Here is a 22,989-nt window from a genome sequence, read left to right on the forward strand (position 1 = left end):
AAATATTGATCATTCCACCTAAATGTAATGTATGTTTTAGTTGCTGACTTTAAAAAACTTTATTTTCAATCAGTAATTGTTAACATATATAGAGCATATATATAACATATATAACACATATATAGCATACATATGTTATATATATGCTATATATGTGTTATATATATTATATATGTTATATCTATTATATATGTTATATATGTTATATATGTGTTATATATATTATATACGTTATATATTATATATGTGTTATATATAATATACGTTATATATTATATATGTGTTATATATATTATATATGTTATATATATTATATGTTATATATATGCTATATATGTGTTATATATATGCTATATATGTGTTATATATAGCATATATATTTCTACAATTAGCTTCATTAACAAAGAAAACCTGTACTTCTTTCTTTCTGTATTTGAGAAATCTCAAAGTTATGTTTACGAGATCTTGATGGTAGTTACTTCACAGGAAGCCCCACGGATTTTGCTTTTAAGATTTATTGCACTACGCTCAGGTCAAATTAATTACGTTATACTCAACTCAGAGTAAGAATATCTTTGTTGCTATGAGTTGGTGCAGAAACAAAGTTTGATGCCAAAGTGTTAAATTGTATTGGTTTGGGCTTAAAGCAAAGAAGGAAGAGCTAGCATTTATTAGTTTTGGGTAAATATATAGGCCAACTCAATCTCAAAACCAAGAAAGTAACTGGCAACATATCTGATGTGCATGCTTCTCCCCTTTATGTGGCGATAAGCAACTTTAATTTCATAAGGTAAATACAAATACGTAGGGTTTTTCTCCAATGTTTCCTTAAGGAAAACATTGATGCTTCCCATTCTCCCTTGTAGTACCTGTTTATAGTGTTTTCCTCGTCCTCCCAGGTATTATCCTTAGCATGTACTTCTCCAGAAACTTTAGATCAGAAACTGCAATGGACTCACTTATTCACAGGCATGTTTGCTTTCACTTGATCATGATATGCTCTTTTAAATGTAATAACAACAGGCAGGTCTTGCAGTCGGTGATTCCCATGAGTCTCACTTCTTTCCCTTATCATACTTTCAGTCAAATTTACACTTATATCCCTTGCTCCTAAAGATATTTGATATTGTGACCACTTGTTTAGACCTTTCCTTCTCTATTTTCCTCATCAAAACGGGCCAGGAAACATTCTTCTTTGGTATATCCAGAGCTTATGTGAGAAGGTAAGTGCCTCTAGTTAGACAACAGGTCAGAAAGATCATTATCACATTCCCACTGTGGACAAAACTAAACCGATACATTTAGGTCATGTTATTCAGTGTCACAGTTTGCACCCTTTTGCTGGCTGTCTCTATTTTTGAGAATGTATATCTTTCTGAGGAGTAAAACACGTCAGCACTTTTTCCACTCAGAGAAATTTGCCTTCCAAAACGTTGGTGGTTTTCTCCTTCACCTGCCAGGGAGGCCCCCTTTGCATGTGCTCCAAGCAGCTGCTCCTTTCCTGCAGGTGGAGGGAGTTAATCCTTCAAGCTCCAAAGTACAGGAAGAAGAAGTTTATGGAAAAGCAGGGGATAGGCAAAATTGGCTAAAGAAATAGAAAACAATAAGAGAAAAGTGAATGAAAAAAGGCTTAAGTCCGTTGTTTATGGGTTGCTGCCCGCAGAATGCAAAAGTGAAGTTTATAAAGATAAAATAGAAAAGGACTTCCTGGAGCAGAATTAAAGTGTCTAAAAACACTGGATTAAAATAGATTTAACAGATTTTTTTTAAAGTTATTGGAAATAAGTTTGAAATAACAAGTAATTGCAAAAGGTTATCAGGTACCAATTAAAATTCTTGGTTGAAATACTGGAGAGTGTGGATGAAGTTAATATATGAGAACTATATAAAAATTCAATTAACTTCACGGTCCTTGCATTTAAAAATACGTTCAAGAAGTTTCTGTGACACCAATTCAGGTTATAAAAATCCTCTTAGTAACACTCAATTAAAATTTGTCTTGAATTCAGTTCAAACAATGATGAAATTTCAGAGATCTAAACAGAATTTATGCTAAGATGTATTTTTATAGAGAGAATAAAGTGTTCTCTAATAACACAGAAAGAATATTGTAGATTCATGCCTGGCAATATTTTATATGTGCATCATCAAGGCATATGGAGCTTGTCCCCAGGAGGATTTTCTAAACGCATCCCAGAGAGATGGGAAGTTAGAGATCAAGATACAATTATTATTTTCTCTTGCTGTCCACTTTTAATGATGGGCTACTCTCAACTAAAAATTACTATCTTTCCTCCTCCTGTAGCTTGGTTTAGGACCCAATGGAACAAAATAAACAGCTTAAAAAACTAAACCTGGGGCTAGCTATCTATATCTTGAACATGATATTTTGTTGATTTACTCTCCTATACATATCGTTTGAATGTTCAAAAGATGCCAAATGATTTTAAAGTAATATGGTACATAAAATTAAACTTATTATCTGAGGGCACTCTCCATAGAATGGAATGCTTACTGGTTAGTATCAACAAAGGGTGTTAAATAGAATATGTTAGCATTATGGGGTGAAAACTAGGCTAATGCCTATGCTTAGTACATGCAAAGTATGTCTGCAAATCAACAAAAATAACTAGGTAATTTGGTGAGTCCTTTAGCTGTTTAAAGCATTAAAAAGCATTCATACTATTGCCATTTCTCTGGTATTATAAAAAGCAAAACCGAACAACTGTTCAGATGTATATATGACTTTTCTATTTCATGTGGGCATGAAATATAAAATCCCAGAGGGTATGCAGAGGAACCAGTTTGCCTTCATCTTACCCTTCCTGCCTCTCCTCTGTAGTACTGTTGTATGGGCATCTACCACTCTGGAGCCTTCTGAGTCACAACACACAGAGAAATAATTCAGTGAGCCTTTTAGCAAACTTGATCTGTCCCATTGGTTATACACTTAAGGAGAAAGGAAATACACCATTTAACACTTAATAAACTGCAATTCCATATTCACATCTTTTTAATATATGCTCTTAGGTGGATTCTGGAAGTTATGTGGATCCTTCGATGTTTATACTTTAAAAATTAGTCACTTAGAAATAATATGTTTATAGTATCTAAATTCATCTAAGTCTATCTAATTTTATACATAAATAAGCAGCTGTGAATTTATTCAGCTTTATTGTGTTTTATATTTTTCTAATATTCTAATTTTTATTTATGAATTTAAAATAAAATGCCATTTGATTTATACAAATAATATATTATAAACATTTTCTCTCTGTGTTTCACAGTGTCATTTTTCCCCTTTCAGATGAGATAGAATTGCAGATTATTTGTAACACAAACAGAAGTTATACCTTTGTAAATGATTATTTTGTATATAAGTTGCGTTGACTAAGATATTTTATTAAAGACTAGGATGTTTCATTTATAATTGGCCAAAATTGCCTTACTGAACCATTCTATCAATTATAAATACATATTCACACATATACATATTAATACACACATATACATTTAAATATGTTTTCATATTCACTGAAAGTGAGAACAACACAGTTGATATAAAGTACTTTAAAATATTTTTTATTTTGACCAACAGTACATGTGAAACAAGTGATTTATTTAAATTTTCAAATTTTTCAACAGTTTGTATGTTTCTTTCAACTTGTACCAAAGGCAGTCATGATCAAATTATAGTGAGGCAGCTGGGCGCAGTGGCTCATGCCTGTAATCCTAGCACTTTGGGAGGTCAAGGTAGGCAGATCATCTGGGGTCAGAAGTTGGAGACCTGGCCAACGTGGCGAACTCCTGTCTCTACTAAAAATACACATATTAGCTGGGTGTCATGGCACGCTCCTGTAGTCCCAGCTACTCGGGAGGCTGAGGCAGGAGAATCCCTTGAACCCGGGAGGCAAGGGTTGCAGTGAGCAGAGATCACACCACTATACTCTACACTCCAGTCTGGGTGGTGAAGCAAGACTCCGTCTCAAAAAAAAAAAAATATATATATATATATGTGTATATATATATACACACACACACACACACACACACAGCAAGCCTAGGGCTGGCGCAGTGGCTCACACCTGAATTGAATCCCAGCACTTTGGGATGCTGAGGTGGGTGGATCACCTGAGGCCAGGGTTTGATACCAGCCTGGTCAACATGGTGAAACCCTGTCTCTACTAAAAATACAAAAATTAGCCGGGTATGGTGGTGCATGTCTGTAATCTCAGCTACTCAGGAGGCTGAGACAGGAAAATCGCTTGAACCCAGAAGGTGGAGTTTGCAGTGAGCCGAGATCATGCCACTGCACTCCAGCCTGATAGAGAGAGTGAGACTCTGTATTAAAATAAAAAATAATAAAAAAAGTTAAAGTGAGTCTAAGGAAATGGAAAACATCACTTGCTAGATTGAATTTTCCTTTTGTTTCAATGTGCAGAGTTCCTATAAACTTATTTTAGCCGCATCCTGATTCTATTTAGATTTTGGATTTTTATGAATATATGATTGTTAATAATTTTATACTTCATTGATTAAACTCATATTTTATGATGTTACCAACTTTCAGAATTTAATAATTTATATTTAATGATTGTATTTTAAGCCTATTATTAGTTAGATCTTACCTTGGTTGGCTAAAAGTGTGTCCATATTTTCAGACCATGTCATTGTTTCCGCAGTTGGTGACCTGTAGAAACAGCATCTAACCTTGACAATAGCATTGTGATCTTTTTCTTCTCTAACCAATAATAATATTCGAGTTATGTGTACTTTGAATTACGTCATTCAAATGGACTTCATGCTGTTAATCAAACAGCCAAATGTCAAAAAATTATACAATGCTATTTACAGTAGTTATAGTGACATAAAGTGGGATGTAATTTGACATCAGCAAATTATTTATTAATCTACCTGACAGTGTTAATAATATTTGAGAATTATTAAATTCTAATAAAAGTATAAAATATATCGGTTCTGTGGATCAATGGTGAATTTCTTTTCAACTATGAGTGTATTATTTCTTAATTTATGTGACATTACTCTAGTCAAAAAGTTATGATAGCAATGGTGATGAATAAACTATTTTCTAAATTTTTATAGTGTAAAGATTATTTCATAATTATGCATCTCAAAAAAGTTAAAAAAAGTTTTAAGAATTTCTAGCATGTGATGAACTTGAAAACATTTCATTTGTAATATTTCAAAACATCTTTACCTACTCTGAGGCAGCTTTTATTTCTCTTTAGACTGGTATACTTCTAGTTCTGAGCTGATTTATTTAAATCTAGGAATCTGTCAAGACAGAGTAATATCTTTTCCAAAGCAGTCAAAAAATTTGTAGACTTAAGTCTTCTGAAGAAGGTTACTTTTGGGGATGTGATGTAGAAATAATAAATCAGGTTTAAGATATAAATTTTCTGAGATGCAAATATATCATACATTATTCCTCTTAATAAACAAAGATCCTGATGAAATAAGCCCCTATTCATAGAAAGCATCTGCTGCCCAGAAATAAAACCACGTTGGATTATGTAGCTGTGATGTGCAAATGACTTAGTTATGGAAAGAGAGGGTCCAATTTAAAGTTTGTATTGAAATTACCAATAATAAAATAGAGAAAAACTCATATATCGCAATTCTTATAAAACTTTTGTATTTGCACGGCAAGATAACTAATCTTAAATATACTAGTGTGAAGTGATTCCTATGCTTCTGTATTACTTCCTGTAATTTGCTGCAGTTTTTATAGTTTTTGCTAGGATTGATTGTACTTCTTCTACTGATGCACTTGTAGTTGCATCTTCAGTTAATAATGGTCATCCTCATTGAAGACACATACAGAGGACAATGTAGCTAAAAATTCATTTTACTATTTTCCATTACTCACATTTCCAATCTCAAATTTCCTTCTCCTGTTGTGAAGAAAGGCTGACTTCCCTTTCTTCCTTGACTTACTAAATCTTGGGGACACAGATCACCTGGGAAACCATTTGGAAATGGTGTTTTTTTTTTTTTTTTTCATTCAAATAGACACAAAAATTGGGTTGTTCAGTTTCTGTCTTTCATAAATGGAGGATGAGACACAATGCTAGATTTAATTTTACATTTAAGAGATTTTGTGTACTCTATAACCTGTTATTCAAATAAGCTTATGTTATATTTCATATAACTCAAATATTAGATTTTGTAGGAATTCTAAAGTTATACGATCATTTAAAATACACATGCTTAAAAAATATTCCTGTTTGTATACTAAAATTTGGTTGTTAGCAGGGTATTCAGATTAAAGCTACTTAGACCTGTGGAACATATGCTAATGAATAGGATAGAGAGGAACCTGGCCATGCGGGATGCCCATTTTGAATGAGGAACAGGCATCCAGGAAAAACTGAAAAATAAAATCTAGACAAATTCATTCAAAGATGAACATTTATATTCCCATTAGTATGTAAGTTATCTGATGACAGGACTAAATGTTATTTTCTAGCACCAAGAACAGTGTGCCTGGTCTATGAAATATTGAACATATTAACAAATAAACAATGGATGACCAAACCCCAAATATTGACACATATTAAAGCCTTCAATGGAAGAGGGTAAATGGCCTTCAAGATGCTGATAAATTACAGTGATAAAAAGTATTGAAAGGTATAGCTAAATTGTATTAGCTTCAAAGACATAGAGTGTTCTGGGCAAGAGAAGATGAAAAATAATGTGAAAACGTCACTGGATCATCATGGACCTCACTCTCAACTCTGAGGTATGTGAGGTTGGAGAGAATAGCTGACATCCATTCTAGAAGGCAGTGTCCTTTAAGGACAGACAGGTTTTACTTAAGCCAAAAGCAAAAAGGCATATTCCATGAAGATCTTTTTGGATATAAAGGAGTATTTATAGAATGAAGGTGTTTACATAAATAATAGCTATTTGTATTGTCTTCATTAATGTAGAGAAACAGTAAAAGAAAGAAAGCAAAGTGTGGGAGATGGTGCAGAACCAAGGATAAAATAAAAATTCCTAATGTTTTGAATTACAGAGAGATGCTAAAATGTTACAGATATTTTATAGATATAGACATGGAATGCTATGGATAATATAATAGAATTAGTTATATGGGTATATCCTAGTATTAATCAAGGTCCACAAAATGCTGACATTGTTTTAAGGAGAAAAAAATTGCCCATCGGCTCTGAAGGAGTACCTCTGCTGGTGTGTAGCGATGCCTGGAATACCCTCAGCTCATTCCTTTATAGCCTATTTCTTATCCAGAAGGTTAAATTTTGACTATCTGAGATGTTGAAAGAGTTGGAGGTAACACAGCATTTACTTTTCAGAAATTAGGTGAAATGTAACTATTTTAAGGAGTAATGCTTGTTTGTTGCCAGTTAAATTTGTAAAATTTGGAGTTTCCTGTAATTCTGTGAAAGCGCAAATTGATGGTATCTATGAATAAACTGAAATACAATATTTATAATAGCACTAAAATGCACAACTATGTATTGGATGTTTACAGTGTATACCACATTGTGCTAAGTATATCATAGACTTTACTTCATTTAATCTTGAAAATAGCAGTCTGTTTTATTCCAATATTACCAATGAGTAAAGAGGTTCAGAGATACAAATAAGTAGTGCAATATTCCACAGACAGTAACGGCCAGAGTTAGAATTGAAACACAAGTGCGTCTGCTTTAACCCAAGTTATTTCATACTTCTTAAATGGATGAGTTAATACATATATATTTGTACTTTATTCATGTTTTGGAACATTTATAATAACTATCTAAAAAGTGTTTTTTTTTCTGCAATAGAGATTTATCATACTTCATAGAAATACTATATTTCCTCTAAATAATAGTTAAATTGTGGTAACCAGCTGCTCAACTGAAAGTTTACACGAAACAGAATTTAAGAATTCATGAACAATATTATTCATGAATTCTTAAAGCTTGTACGCTATCAAATAAAAATAGGGCATTTCTTATGGTAGATGGGAGTAAGAAATATCATCTTCTGTTTTTAAAAAATGTAACTACATAAATGTTAAGAAAGAAATCTATTGAATAAAAGTTGGAGAAAAAAGAGGGTGGTTAATTTTAAACTCTACTGAATTGGTTGACTTTTACTTGATATGTGCTCTCTGAAAAAATGGACAATGGCCACTCCCTCATTTCTTTTTTTCTTCCTTTTATTGAATTTTAACAGAAGTTTTGTCTGGCTCTTTTCATTTCTGTGTTTATTTCCTGTAAAATTGTGATGCATAATCAGAGTAAGTTTTTGTTTGTGTATGATTTGCCATGAAAAGTCACTGTGTATCTGAAGCCAAAATTACACTTAGTATTTCATGGGGTTTTGGCTGATTTCCTTTGTATTTTCTTCATTAAGCAAGTGCCATCAAGGCCAGCAGTACCCATATTATACGTCCAGAGAAGAGCCAGACCAGATGGGAACTGCGTGAAAGCTACCAGTTATCTTGCTAATTGTGCCAGCTAGAACCAGTTGTATTGCATTAAAAAATGTGGAATCCAACAACTTAGCTGTTCACACTCAATTAACAGTGTGCTGGAGAATGGAAAATGCAAGCAAGGAGTCCATGTGCTCCAGGAAGTGACAGCTGCTTCCTTACCCAGCATTTAATATCCATGTAAAATTTTTTCAATAAACGTTGTGATAATTTTTGCAAGGATCATGTATATTATGTCTCTAATTCATCTCATAATTTTAAAAAAATTACATAAAGTTCAGTGGTCTATCTCCACTTTATAACCTTTCTTTAGCCCACATAAAGAATAAAGTGCAAAAGTAAGCCACAAATTCTTGACATGTTTTCGAAAAGAAGAAATCAATAGAGAAAGGAGAAAAAATCAGGAAGAAAGACAACAATTAGCGTATTTATCATAAATGAAGGAAATAAAACATTGAGACTAAAAGAAGACTCAAGTGTTTCATTTGTACATCTTCTGAGATAAAAATAGCTGGAAACAGCACTCACTTCACTGGCATTTTTCGTTCCACTGTCTGTCACAGATGATGCCGAGTTTCTCTTTCTGACTGATCTTCAAGCTGAAGGTAATGTGACAGCAGGAACATTACAATTAGTATGCAAATACCTATCCCCTGGGTTGCAAATTGGCATTCTTTAAATCCTGCTATTCTCAGCTTTTTTCTTTTTGTTATTAACTTTTCATTGGTCAAAGCACTTAAACTTCTAAGTAATAAATAACTCTTTGAATAAATGTGACATTTCTCTGAGTCTGTGGCGTAATTGAAATAAATTCCATCTGAAAGTTTGTTTTCTGAAGTTCATATTCATCTGTTTGCAAGACAACTATTGTTCACAGGAGGTTAAATCAATATATAATGATATACATATTATAAGTATATATATTTATAATTAATATTCACCTTTAAGTCTTTAATCTGCCTAAGAGATCATTTTGTTTTCCTTTGTTCTTTGATTTTCAGAGAATCTGAGGAAGGCTCTACATTTAGTATACTTATCTTAAACAACTATATATGTTTAACTGTTTAAGCAATTTTATTCTGAACTAAAATGTTCTAATATAAGACATTGCAGTTTTCTTTGAAATTTACGCAGTTTTTATGGCTTAATAACATACATTTCTCTCTTTTAACCATGGATCTCATGTCATTTTATGCCAATATTTCTTTATGCAATATGATGTTTAATGTAACAAGGCTAATATATTTATCAAAACAAAGACCGTATATTGGCAATTTTAATTATAGTTAAAGTTTTATAACTTCATGCTTTGTCAAGCTTTTATCTCAATGTAATACAGTTCTTTGGTAGTAAAATTCAACTGGTATGTGTTCATGACCCTCAATGTCAATTAAAAACTCTTGAAAGACTGACAATTTTTCAGGTGGGAGAAAGAAAGGAGTCAGAAGAAGGTATAAAATGTTCTTCTCCTTGACTTACCGTGGAAATGCCCTAGTTGATCTGTAGAAATGGTTAGTATCAGTGGCCCTGGACTAATGAAACTGAGAGAAGTAGAAGAAATGACCTAAAAAGTCAGTGTATCATTAAGAAGGGAAATCATCAATTAGCTCAATCCCTTTTTTAATGCAAGCACCATTAAGTAATGTTCTTATGATAAGCAAAAACTGAATCATTAAACATATTTTCACTTTTTGTTTTGCTCAGGGGGAATAATGAAGTATTAATTTTATAATATATGCTTGAAAATAGTACAGTTTGGAAAATACACTGTCAAAATTTAAAGACCCTCTTGGTTAAAAAAAAAAAAAAAAAGAACAATGCAAAGTCTTTAAGAAATAGGAGCCAGGAATAAGCTTATTTTACATTAAAATGTTAAAACAAAAATTTAAATTTCTATTTTGAGTTTAGTGCAATTGCAAGCATGCTTTTTCTCATAAATCCTTCCACAAACCACAATTATTACTTGTTTAATGTGCACTTTCCATTCCTTTCAATCTTCTTTTCATTGTTTAGAAAAAACTAATAATTGGATTTTATTTATCAGAATGAAGCCTCATAATACAATGAGCAGGTGAGGAAATAAGCTTTCTTATTAGGCTGAATGATGCTTTATAGCATACAATGTATCTTGACAAAAGATTGCCATATGGATACTGTTGGGACATCTAAATACCATCAGCTTTTGGTCCAATGGGTTTAGGCTCCATTATCAGAGCTTATGCCCAGTGTGATAAGCTAAGTATACAACCCTCCCTGAAAAGATGTCTGTGTCCTAATGCCTGGAACATGTGAATATATTACTTCATGTGACAAAAGAGAAGTTGATTATCCTAGATTATCCTGGTGGATGGGGTGTAATTATAAGGGACCTTTTAAGAGGGGAGAAAGGAGGATTAACGTCTAGTAGTAGGATATTTCAGGATGAAAACAAGATGTTGGAGTGATGTGAGAAAGGGGTTAAGAGCCAAGGAACGTAGGCGGCCTCTAGAACCTGAAAAAGGCAGGGAAAGAGAGAGTCTCCTCAAAGACTCCAGAAGCACGCAACCCTGCCAATACCTTGATTTTGACCCAGTGAGACTGATTTTGGACTTCTGGTCCTGATATGGTTTGGCTGTGTCCCCACCCAAATCTCATCTTGAATTGTAGCTCCCATAATTCTCACGTATTGTGGGAGGTACCTGGTGGGAGATAATTGAATCATGGGGACAGTTTCCCCCATATTATTCTTGTGGTAGTGAATAAGTCTCATGAGATCTAACAATTTCATACGGGGTTTCCCCTTTTGGTTGGCTCTTTCTCTTGTCTGCGGTCATGTAAGATGTGCCTTTCAACAGCTGTGATTGTGAGGCCTCCCCAGCCACGTGGAACTATGAGTCCATTAAACCTCTTTTTCTTTATAAATTACCTAGTCTCAGGTATGTCTTTATCAGCAGCATGAGAACAGACTAATACGCGTCCCCTGGACTCTGAGATAATAAATGTATATTGTTTAAGCAAATAAGTTGGTGGCAGTTTTTTACAACAGCAATAGAAAATGAATACATCTAGGGAACTCCCCTCTTTAAAACCCTCCATAAAAGAAGGGAGGTAAGTAATAAAACGGGCATAAATTTTGAGACAAGAATAACAAGTTCATATGCAAATATGGATTCTTCATCCTGGACAATAACCTTGACCTTTCTGAGTCTCTTTGCTACTGATAGTATTGATAATACCTATCTCACAAAGGTATTTTGTGAAATTGAAAGAAAATACAGCAAGCCAACATATCTTACATAGGTTTACTTATATATGCTTATTTATTTTGTTTCCTTTCTCCTCATTTGACATTCAGAGAACCGTGGTAAAGATAATAATATGGGAGATCTTATGGACAATACTGTCATGCCATCAATGGGAATTTCTGTGGAAAGATATGAGATTTATTCTGCAATATTTTTAAATACTTGTACAAGAAATCATAGATAGGTGCTGGAGGAATATAAAACTTTAATCAGACAGTATAAAATTGGTCATTCTGGAGAATTAACATGATGAGAGTATGTGTGGAATAATTGGAAGACTGACAGGCAGATGGGAAAGTTAAAGATCACGTTTAACTCCATAATATATAACAATTATATAAGTTTTATTTGTCAATTACAAAATTAATTAACTAATTTAAAAAGTAAAGGGGAATTAGCAGAATCATAGAAGGTATTTCTTTTCAGTTTATGGGTTAATGACACAAATTTTACTCATAAACCACTTTAGAGCTATAATATTTTTGGAAACTGGACTCTGCAGTCAACTTTCTAGTTTAAAAAGTAACATAGTTTTTTCTCCTTGAAATTGCAAAACAAAGTTTAAGAAAATGTTTTTAAAAAGTATAGTATGCTGGTCCAAACATGTGAGAACAAGGGTGGCTACAGATGGATGAGACAGTAAACATCAGTGGTATTATGTCTGTGCAGAGGAGATGGGGTTAAGAGGGTCAAAGGAACAGATTTCAAATCTGGTAGCTAGAAAGAATGGTGATTCCACTCATGATCATGGCAATCCATTAAAAAAACAGGGTTAGGAAAATCAATACATAAAACAAAGTTTAGATATGTAGAACATTTAGATATGGTTTGCTTAACCTTCCTGTCAGAGGTCATAGTAATTTCATAGGCATATTCAAAGACAATATAGAGCATTTAAATCTACATGAGACCCCTCTATTAACCTAAGAAACTACTGCTGTTTCTACTTCATCATTAAAGATAGGATAAAAAAATTAATAAGAACTTAATTCTGGTACTTGCATAATTTAATTTAAGCAAAAGTATCATATTTTATCTTGATACAAGTGCTAAACAATGTTCTTTTTTTTTTTTTTTAAATGCTGATTTGATTGCATGACATCCAAGTGAGAATGTCATAAAAGATTTGTGGGAAAAACACCATAACAGTTAAAATAATTGAGGATTTTAACCAATAATAGTTAAAATACTTCAGACATACGTGTCAGAAACTTTCTGAGCATTATCTCCTTGGTTATTATTCTATGAGATAGTCAATATTTTTATTCATATTTTAAATATGAGGAAACTAAGACTCAAAGAGGCTAAATAACTTGCTTAGGGTTGCATAACTAGAAAGGGGAAGGGCTAGAGTAAGATAGAATGGGGGCAACTTGGTATTTAAGTGGTAGTGATAGTTAAATCTGTTAGATTTAGTTTAAGAGGTGAAATGACAGAGGAAATGGAGCTGAGAACTGAGGGCTTCAATGTTCATTTATTCAATAAATATTTAAATACTTTAGTGACTGCTGAACGTAGAGTAACACTTATATTTTAGGAATAGAAAAGGGAAATGAACTAGGGAAGAAGATTTAATGCAATAAGCCAGAGAAAAGTTAAGGGTACACTGTGGCATGGAATTTCCTTTAAAAACACTGTTCACAGCCTATTGGGAAGAAGAATGATCAAGAGGTGAGGTGACAAAGGTTAAGGAGAATGAAGAGCAATAAAATACTGTGAAATTTGTTAAGATGGTCTCTTGCACAGGTCACAGCAAAGAAGATCAACAAGAATCAGATCAGATGAGCAGAACAGTTCACCACAAAATCGCATTGATTGTTATTTACCCATATTATGTTTCTATTCAAATTATAATAGGAAAGGAAAGAGTAATTATTTTTTTACAATTGTCTTCTTAGATTTATATAATAGGGTTATATAAGTGGTTTATTTTAGGACTAAATAATTTGAAAGTTAATTTTCTTTTCATAAACAAATGGGAAGAGAAAATTATATTTTCTTGATTCTGCTTTGCCTCAAGTTACTGCTATATGAGGTTCAATTTATAAAGCAATGAGCCTGAGTTGTGTATGGTTCGTCAATTATTTCTGAGAGCGGTTCTAATGGAGAAGTTAGAAATGTTTTGAGCAATGGCAATACAACTGAAATGTGTCTGATCTCCCAAAGTGGCTGCTTGGAAATATAATGCTCATTTGGATGTATAGTTCTTAGTATGCTTGTTGACAAATTTGTCGCATTACTTGCTAGTCACACTTCATGATTGTATGTCCTAAATGTATTTCCTTTGTGTTTTCTTAGAACATGTACTATCATTGATAGTCAAAGAAATATCTGCCTTAGTAAAATAAAATATTTAGAAGTTCAAGATTTCTGATGTAAGTAAAAATGTCTTTTCTTATGTTTTTGTTTTTTTTTAATTTTATTATTATTATTATTATTATTATTATTATTATACTTTAGGCTCTATGGTACATGTGCGCAACGTGCAGGTAAGTTACATATGTATACATGTGCCATGCTGGTGCGCTGCACCCACCAACTCGTTATCTAGCATTAGGTATATCTCCCAATGCTATCCCCCTCCCCCTCCCCCCACCCCACAACAGTCCCCGAAGTGTGATGTTCCCCTTCCTGTGTCCATGTGTTCTCATTGTTCAATTCCCACCTATGAGTGAGAATATGCGGTGTTTGGTTTTTTGTTCTTGCGATAGTTTACTGAGAATGATGATTTCCAATTTCATCCATGTCCCTACAAAGGACATGAACTCATCATTTTTTATGGCTGCATAGTATTCCATGGTGTATATGTGCCACATTTTCTTAATCCAGTCTATCATTGATGGACATTTGGGTTGGTTCCAAGTCTTTGCTGTTGTGAATAGTGCCGCAATAAACATACGTGTGCGTGTGTCTTTAAAAGTCAGGAAACAACAGGTGCCAGAGAGGATGTGGAGAAATAGGAACACTTTTACACTGTTGGTGGGACTGTAAACTAGTTCAACCCTTGTGGAAGTCAGTGTGGCGATTCCTCAGGGATCTAGAACTAGAAATTCTATTTGACCCAGCCATCCCATTGCTGGGTATATACCCAAAGGACTATAAATCATGCTGCTTTTCTTATGTTTTAAAAGTAAATAACATTTTTTCACTTTAGTGAATTCATATACTTCAATGAATTAATTAAAATAGTATGATAGATATAAAAGTGTTGTATAAATTTAAAAATCAGCTTTTGGGAGGTAGAGAATGTTTAAATCCACATTATAATCTCATAGTCATCATCATATTTGTTATCATTTGATCTGTTGCAATTTTCTTTTACTGTAGCTGAATATTTTTCGAACACAAAGATAAATAATCATTTAATTGACCCCTTCCCCTACATTTCTGTGTTGCCATCGTGTATACACAGCATCCATTAAACTATTCTCCTGAGCTAACCTTTCCTGTCTTTACTGTCTAGTGAAGACCTCAGTATTCAATGCAAAAATATGCAAGGCAGAGTAGCAGTCATGGGAGATATTGATAAAGCTAAGTAATATAATTTTAAAAAGAGTATTTTAACTGAAGTCTATGTACACACTTAGCCAAATTTTTTAATTAACTTTTTAATAAAAAATTTAACAAGAAATTAGCTCAATGGAATACCACAGTCTGGGTAGTAGCACAATTCTATTAGGTAGCATCACAGTCTGGGTAGTGGAATGTTGACATGCTGAGAGGAATGATTCTTTGTAAATTCTAGCATTTTAAAAATGTACAATATTTGAGATGGTACTAAGAGTCTCTTAATATTTTGGGGCACTGATGCCTAATAAAAAATGGAAGTAACACAGATTTGAGCTGTATGTGTCTATTACATCCAAATACATTTTAAGTATAGCATACAAGATCGTTGACTATTTTATAAGGGAATGGCTCAGTATCTTTTATAATATATTACTAGAATAAATTGTCAAAGCCATGATATAAATTAAAGTTTATTTAATTGTGTTATTGCAACTATATCCACATTTCAACTATGGATAACTTGTACCATCCTATTTATAAACTATTCTGAATAGAAAAGGAAAAAGACAAATAAAATTCTCACCAAGCCAATCACTTTTTTCCCCTCAACTCATAACAAGATTATTTTTATTTATTTTCTTCATGACCAGGTATCTCCTCCTGCATGGTCAGTTTGCGTTCATATCATTTTTTTTTAACCCTTAACTTGTAAACTTCATTTTTTTTAAATGGAGAAGGAAAAATGGCAATTAAAAACTATTCACTCTTTCTTGCAAGTATTATAAAATACCTGGCTTGATTCTTAGGGATATTCAACCACTCATTTTTTTGACAGGTTAAGTGGGTTTCTCTTAATATGTAGATTATTGCTGAAATAACTCTCTTTTTAACAGTATAAAGAAGGCAGGAAGTCATCTAATATGTGCACTGCCAGGAATCAGACAGTAACCACGTCTTGCATTGAATTTATCATTCTTTGACTACTTGAGCCTTTTATTTCATTTATTTTTTAGATGGTGTTTCACTCTTGTTGCCCATGCTGAGTGCAATAGTGCGATCTCAGCTCACTGCAACCTCCGCCTCCCGGGTTCAAGTGATTCTCCGGCCTCAGCCTTCCAACTAGCTGAGATTACAGGCATCCGCCAGAGTGCCCAGCTAATTTTTTGTATTTTTATTAGAGATGGGGTTTCACCATGTTGGCCAGGCTGGTCTCAATCTCCTGACCTCAGGTGATCCACCCGCCTCGGTCTCTCAAAGAGCTGGGATTGCAGGTGTGAGCCACTGTGCCCAGCCTGAGCCTTTTAATCTTCTGATTAGTGGTGCTTTAGGCATGACTTATAGACTGGCTACAGGAAATTCCGAAATGTCATACATATATTAATTTTCAATTAATTGATTTTTAGATAATATGCTTTACACGGAAGAACATTACACAAGTTGTTAATCTGGATGCTATTACAACAAATATACTTTGTTCAACAGCAACTAAAAAAATTTTTTGTTGTTGATTTCCCACTGATTACCTAGAAGTCCAAAATGCTGTCCTGGTAGTAAGTAAACTGTTTTTCCAAAACACAGGTGTTTGTGTTTTTGTTTTCCCTCTCAGACACACTGACTGCCTGGTATTCCCTGAAAGTCCCACTGTTTTATAACTACTTCTGTTCATGAAATTTCTTCTACTTGGAATTCTCTACCCAGTTTTGGTCTTCTGTAATTTCTCAAGGCATAGCTTAAAAATTATCCCCTCTTAGAAGCCTTTGGTGTTCTCCAAAGAACCAACCTGTCAATAACCTTCAGTCGGTAGCATTGCGATGCTGCTGACTACGTATTTTCTACTGCAATATCCAGTGTTCCAGTCTTTTTCCTTATCTAAGGTAGAGACACAGTCTTGTACATCTCACAGCATATGGCGTAGTGCCTGGCACTATATGAATGTCCAGTGAATATTTGCAAAAAGAATAAATGAAATGGATAGGTAGAAAAACAATATGTAAAACTAAGGAACACACTCAAAAAAATGAGCAACCAAAAATGAGGAAGAGGTTCTTAAGTAAATTATTAACGACAGTGATCTCTATTAGTAAGCTGCTATCACGTGCAACACACTGCATACTAGCTTTAAAGAGAGTATCTAATTTCATTCTTATAAAAATTCTAAGAGAAAATAAGCTCAGAGAATCATTTCCTTCTTCCCAAAAGTTACTTAGTTTAGGTGGTGGAGAAAGGATTCAAACAGGTTTAACTGACTCCAAAATCCATCTTCTTTCATGATTTAAAATTTCAAATTATGTTCATCCTTTGCTGCAACAAAAGAATAAAAGTAGCAAGCTTTATCCTGATGACCTATGAAATGATTTTTTTTAGGGAAGCCAAGCTCTGTGAGAATAATACAACGAACAGGTTTATTCAGGATCATACCTTAATACTGTTATTTATAGGTCCAGATATGGTGATACATATTTAATTAGAAGAGTATATGAAATACATGTTAAAAAGAGGATTTGTGCAAACTCATTAGGCAGACTTTCAAGCTTTGTAATGACATAAGTGATAAGTGGATTATGGTTTATTTTAAAAGACGTGTCAACCCAATCTTGTTGGGGGAAGGGAAAGAAAGTGGAGAAAGAGAAAAAGAGAGATGGAACGCACATTCTTTTGCAAATTTAACAAATGATTTCACGTGCTTCATGCTGTTTATTCTGTGGGATTGTTCTCTTAGTAGTTAAATATACACACTCATAAATACCACATATTTCCTACTGTCTGTTTAAACTTTTGCGATTCATTATTTATTTCCAATAACTCTTTTCTCTTCAGCATCTGTGTTTTTCCGTGTTTTTGTGTCCCAAGTTTCTTACATATATTACAACACAATTCAGAGGCCGCTTTTTTATTTTATCAAGTTTTTAAGCTAGAAATAGAAACAATGTCCAGTGACCTTCCATGATATAACTTTAAAAGTATATTGTACTTATTGTCCTATGAAAAGATCTAATTCTTCCTGAAATAGAATTCAATATAGAATCCCAATATAGAATATAATTCAATTCTAAAACAAAAATGGAAGAATGATAGTAGAAAATACTTCATAAACTGTATTTGATCTTGACTGTAATAGCATGTAACTATTTATTATCTCTTCTTTAAAGGTGATAACCTAAAGTGAGCATTAAGATTTTTTACTCATAGTTACATGACAAGTACGCTTTTTAAATTAATAACTGCTGGATGTGGAATTGAAGCTCAGGTCTCTTTAAGTCCAAATATACTTTCTACTACACTTATGTTGAAAAGTTCACTATCTAGAAATGTAGCCTAGATTAGCAAAGGCATGCAGACCCAAAGACAATGCTGTATATACATCTTTTTATAATCACGATGTGTTTAGAGAGCCACATGTTAAAGTAGACTTTTTCCAAAAGATTAATAATTTTGAATTATATTTTAAGTCATAAAACATGTTTTGTTTTACTTTTTTCAGCTTTTTATTTTGACATAATTATATATTCACAGGAAGATATAAAGACAGAACAGACAGGTTTCAGACCCTTTGCACAGTCTATCCCAGTGGTTGGCATGGTTTGCATCTTATATAATTATAGTACAGTAAGAAACCAGTAGTTGACACTGGGGTATATGTGTTTGCTCTTTGTCATTTTATCACATTTCTAGATTTGCATAACCACCAATGAAGTCAAGACACAGAACTATTCCATTACCTCAAAGATCTCCCTCATGTTATGCCCTTATAGTACCTTCTCTGCATCATCCCTAACCCCTGGAAACCACTCATCTCTTTTTTATTTTTTTTTATCATTTTGAGACTATTATAAAAATACAATCATACCTTACATGACCTTTTGAGATGGGCTCTTTCCAATCAGCATAATGTTCTTGTGATTAATCCACATCATTTCCCATGTAACTAGCCCTTGCCTTTTTATTGCTGAGTAGTATTTCATAGTATGTGTGTATTACTGTTAATTTAATCATTCTCTACTTAAGGACACTTTGCTTGTTTAGGGGTTTTGATCTATGACACATAGAGCTGCTATGAATAGTGTGGGTATTTGTATAGACATACATTTTATTTATCTGGATTAAATGTGTAGGATTACAATTGGTGGGTCCTATGGTAAGTGTGTGTTTGTGTGTATGTGTGTGTGTGTGTATTTAAGAAACTGCCAAACTATTTTCAGAGAGACTATCACTTTATATGCTACCTGCAGTGTATGAGAGGTGCACTGTTTCTTCATCCTAATGAGATTTTTGTTTTGTCATTAAACATATTTTTATCTGTTCTAATAGATCAGCAGTGATAACTCATCTTGGTCTTAATTTTAATTCCCTAACAGCTCGTGAAGTTGACCCTTTTTTCATGTGATATTTGCCATCTATGTTCTCTTCAATGAAGTGCCTCTTGTATTTTACCTTTTTTCTAATTGAATTGTTAGTTGTTATTATTTTTTTTAACAGTTGAGGTGTTTTTTTTAATTAAAAAAAATTTTTTTTGAGACATTTGGATAGGAGGAGAGTATCTCGCTCTGTCACCCAGGCTGGAATGCAGTGGTATGACTGTAGCTCACTGACTGCAGCCTTGAACTGCTGGGCTCAATCCATCTTCCTGCCTCAGCCGCTGGAGTAGCTAGGATTACAGGTATGAGGCACAGGCGCCATGTCTGGCTAAACTGTTGAGTTTTGAGAATTCTTTATGTATAGTAGATATGAACTCTTTATTAGATATGCAGCTTGCAAATATTACTTCCTAGTATATGGTTTGCCTTTTCATTCTCTTAGCAGGCTTTTTCACAGAACAAAGGTTTTTAATTTTGGTAAAGTTCAATTTATTGTTGTTTCTTTTATGAATTGTGCTTCTGATGTCATGTCTAATGACTCTTCCCCAGGTCCTAGATCCCAAATACTTTCTCCTGTTATATTCTAACCATTTTAGAGTTACATTTAAATCTATGACTCATTTAAAACTAATTTTTTAAGTATAAGGTGTGAAGTTTCGAACAAGGTTGACTTTTTTGCCTATTGATATTCAATTGACAGTTTGGCAGGGATTAAATTTTAGGCTGAAAAACATTTCCCTTTATAATTTCGATGGTATTGCTCCACTGTCTTTTTCTATCCAATCTTACTGATTACTGATCCCATATAATTCTCATTTCTTTGCATTTTTATTATTGGTATTATGAGATATTTTGATTCTGTTCCTTTGCATTGTTCTTCTTTCATTTACTGAGTTGATTTATCTTTTAAATATGGAGCTTTATGTTCAGATCTGGGAATTTTTATTTCATTATTTTAAAAATAATTTTCTCTTTTCAATTCTGTTTTCTTTTTCTGTACCTTAAGCTTATCAGTTAGATGAACATCCTGAATTTTTCTTCTTTATTAGTAATTTTTACCATGGTAATCCCTCAGTCTAAGATTCTACTTCATTTTCCTTGTTGTATTTTTTTTGCATCAAATAATTTTCCCCAAATTAAAAAGGATTTCTTTTTATTTAAGACCGTTCTCTAAATATCTTCATTATTGTGGATATATGCAATGTTCATTCGTTTAATATTACTTTTAAATGGTCTCAAGGGAAAAGAGATAAATACATTTTCAATCTTTTAACAAAAGTAGAGACCCTTGTATCTAAATTTTTAAAAAATATTTAAAGTAGTAAATGTTTTAAAATGTTTTATTATTTTTCTAACTCATGATTTTCATAATCTTCTAGTATTTTATCAAATCAAATACCTGTACCTTAATTTTTAAGTTACTCTCATTGTGCCACTCATTAGGTTTTCAAGTATGTCAAATTTTTTGAATAATATATTTTAAAGTCAATTTAAATTATACAGTCTTATTTATTTATTTATTTATTTAGAGACGGAGTCTTGTTCTGTCACCAGGCTGGAGTGCAGTGGCACAATCTGGACTCACTGCAACCTCCGCCTCCCGTGTTCAATTGATTCCCCTGCCTCAGCCTCCCGAGTAGCTGGGACTACAGGAGCCTGCCACCACACTAATTTTTTGTCTTTTAGTAGAGACGGGATTTCACCATGTTGGCCAGGTTGATCTCGATCTCCTGACCTCGTGATCTGCCTGCCTAGGCCTCCCAAAGTGCTGGGATTATAGGCGTGAGCCACCACACCTAGCCACAGTCATATTTATTTAAAATATAATTTTTTAAATCATATCACTTACAACTTTTTGATCCAGAAACAAGGGAGAAAATAAATTCCACAAAATTTGCATGGCTGCATACAGCCAGACATTAACAAGAATGTAGAGCTATTATTTATTCAAGGATTCATATGTTCCATTATAGTCTTTCTTAAAGTAGTCTAGTTGAGTAGAGCCAGAACATATACATCAACCATAGGTTTCAGTTACTACCACATACACAAGCACTGATACAATCTACTACATCATAATCTCCTAATTAATTACAAAATACATCTCAGTGCCACATTCCCAACTATTGCACAGATACGCTTGGTTACCCCTCAGCTCATCAAACTCAAAGTGTCTAAAACTGAATTCATTTTCCATTGTCTATCATTTAATCCTTATTTTTTGTTTTGACTTAACTATACTTGTAGTCACTGAAATTAAAAGCTTCAGAGTTATCATTAACATAACTTCACATGAAGATAATGGCTTGTCAGGTCTCATTTAGATATCTCTCACATTTATCTATAACTCTCCAACTCCAGCAACATTCCCTTTGTCCATGCCTTCACTTCTTAGTGATTAATGCGTCTCTTAACTAATTGTACTGTCTCCAGATTCTTCTCCTTCCAATCCATCCTACATATCTTAGAAGAGTCTTACTGAAAAACATAAGATCTCATTTTTTTTGCCCTAGAATCTTACATGCCTCCGTCATTTACCAAATTTTGTGTAAACCTTTTAAAATGACTTTCAATGTCTGCCAAAATCTGGTTTCAACCTGATTTTCTAGATTTTATTTCAAAGTTTAGTGGGTCAAAGTAGCTTCTACTTTAGGAAAATTCTTCCCCCCCCACACTTTTCTTGAATTCTGAACCATTTCGTACATCTGTCCATATTTTAAACTCCCTCTGGAATTTATTTAACCTCACCGTCTTTAGTTGTCTAAATTCTACCCGTGGATTTCAAAGCTTTGCTTACATGATTTCCCATCTCTGATCCACAGAACTGGAAATGATCTGTTGCTCCTCTGAACTTTCGTAACACCTATTATATGCTTTATCACTTTCTATCTTGTGTACTTCTAGTGTGTGACCATGTCTTATCTCTCCTTTTAGACTTCTTATTCCATAAGGATAAGTTAAATATTTATTCAGCTTTAAATTCTTCTCAACACCTAACATATTACCTCATATATAACAATACCAGTTGATATATAATATTAATAACAATGTTGGATGTAGAAATATAAAATGTTTAAAAATTTATATTTTTCTTCCTCCCTCAACCTTTAGGGAGCTCTTCACCACATGATTTTAGCTTACTATAAACAAGTATAAAAGATGAAATTTATCACTGAATTAGAATACTTCTGTTTAAATCAATAAGCTCGTATACCTAATCCTACTTATAATATGGAAAAGGTAAAGAATATCTAGTCTGTGTGTGTAGGTTTTTGGGGTTTGGAGCATGATTCAATTTTTTTTTTTTTTTTTACTTTTCCCTGCCTATGCTGACCTCCTTTTCTCATCTGTACTATTGCCTGAGGCAGTAAGA

At 33.2% G+C, this 22,989-nt stretch overlaps 1 protein-coding gene across 3 annotated transcripts in view; it reads right to left on the reverse strand.

Moving 5' to 3' along the window:
* RGS21 (regulator of G protein signaling 21) overlaps positions 1–22,989 on the reverse strand; it is a 52,668-nt gene that overhangs the window by 17,025 nt on the left and 12,654 nt on the right. The window contains exons 2-3 of one of the 3 annotated variants that reach the window (XM_054439477.1): positions 8,996–9,066; positions 4,629–4,705 (exon numbers count right to left, since the gene is read on the reverse strand). In XM_054439477.1, the coding sequence (XP_054295452.1) occupies positions 4,629–4,705; positions 8,996–9,006 (88 nt within the window). In that variant the 5' untranslated portion in view covers positions 9,007–9,066. Of the gene's footprint in view, positions 1–4,628; positions 4,805–8,995; positions 9,067–22,989 lie in introns of all 3 variants that reach the window. The other 2 variants (XM_054439488.1, XM_054439496.1) reach the window with 2 other exon arrangements.

Source organism: Pongo pygmaeus, chromosome 1 (genome assembly GCF_028885625.2).
Source record: "Pongo pygmaeus isolate AG05252 chromosome 1, NHGRI_mPonPyg2-v2.0_pri, whole genome shotgun sequence".
NCBI lineage: Eukaryota > Metazoa > Chordata > Mammalia > Primates > Hominidae > Pongo > Pongo pygmaeus.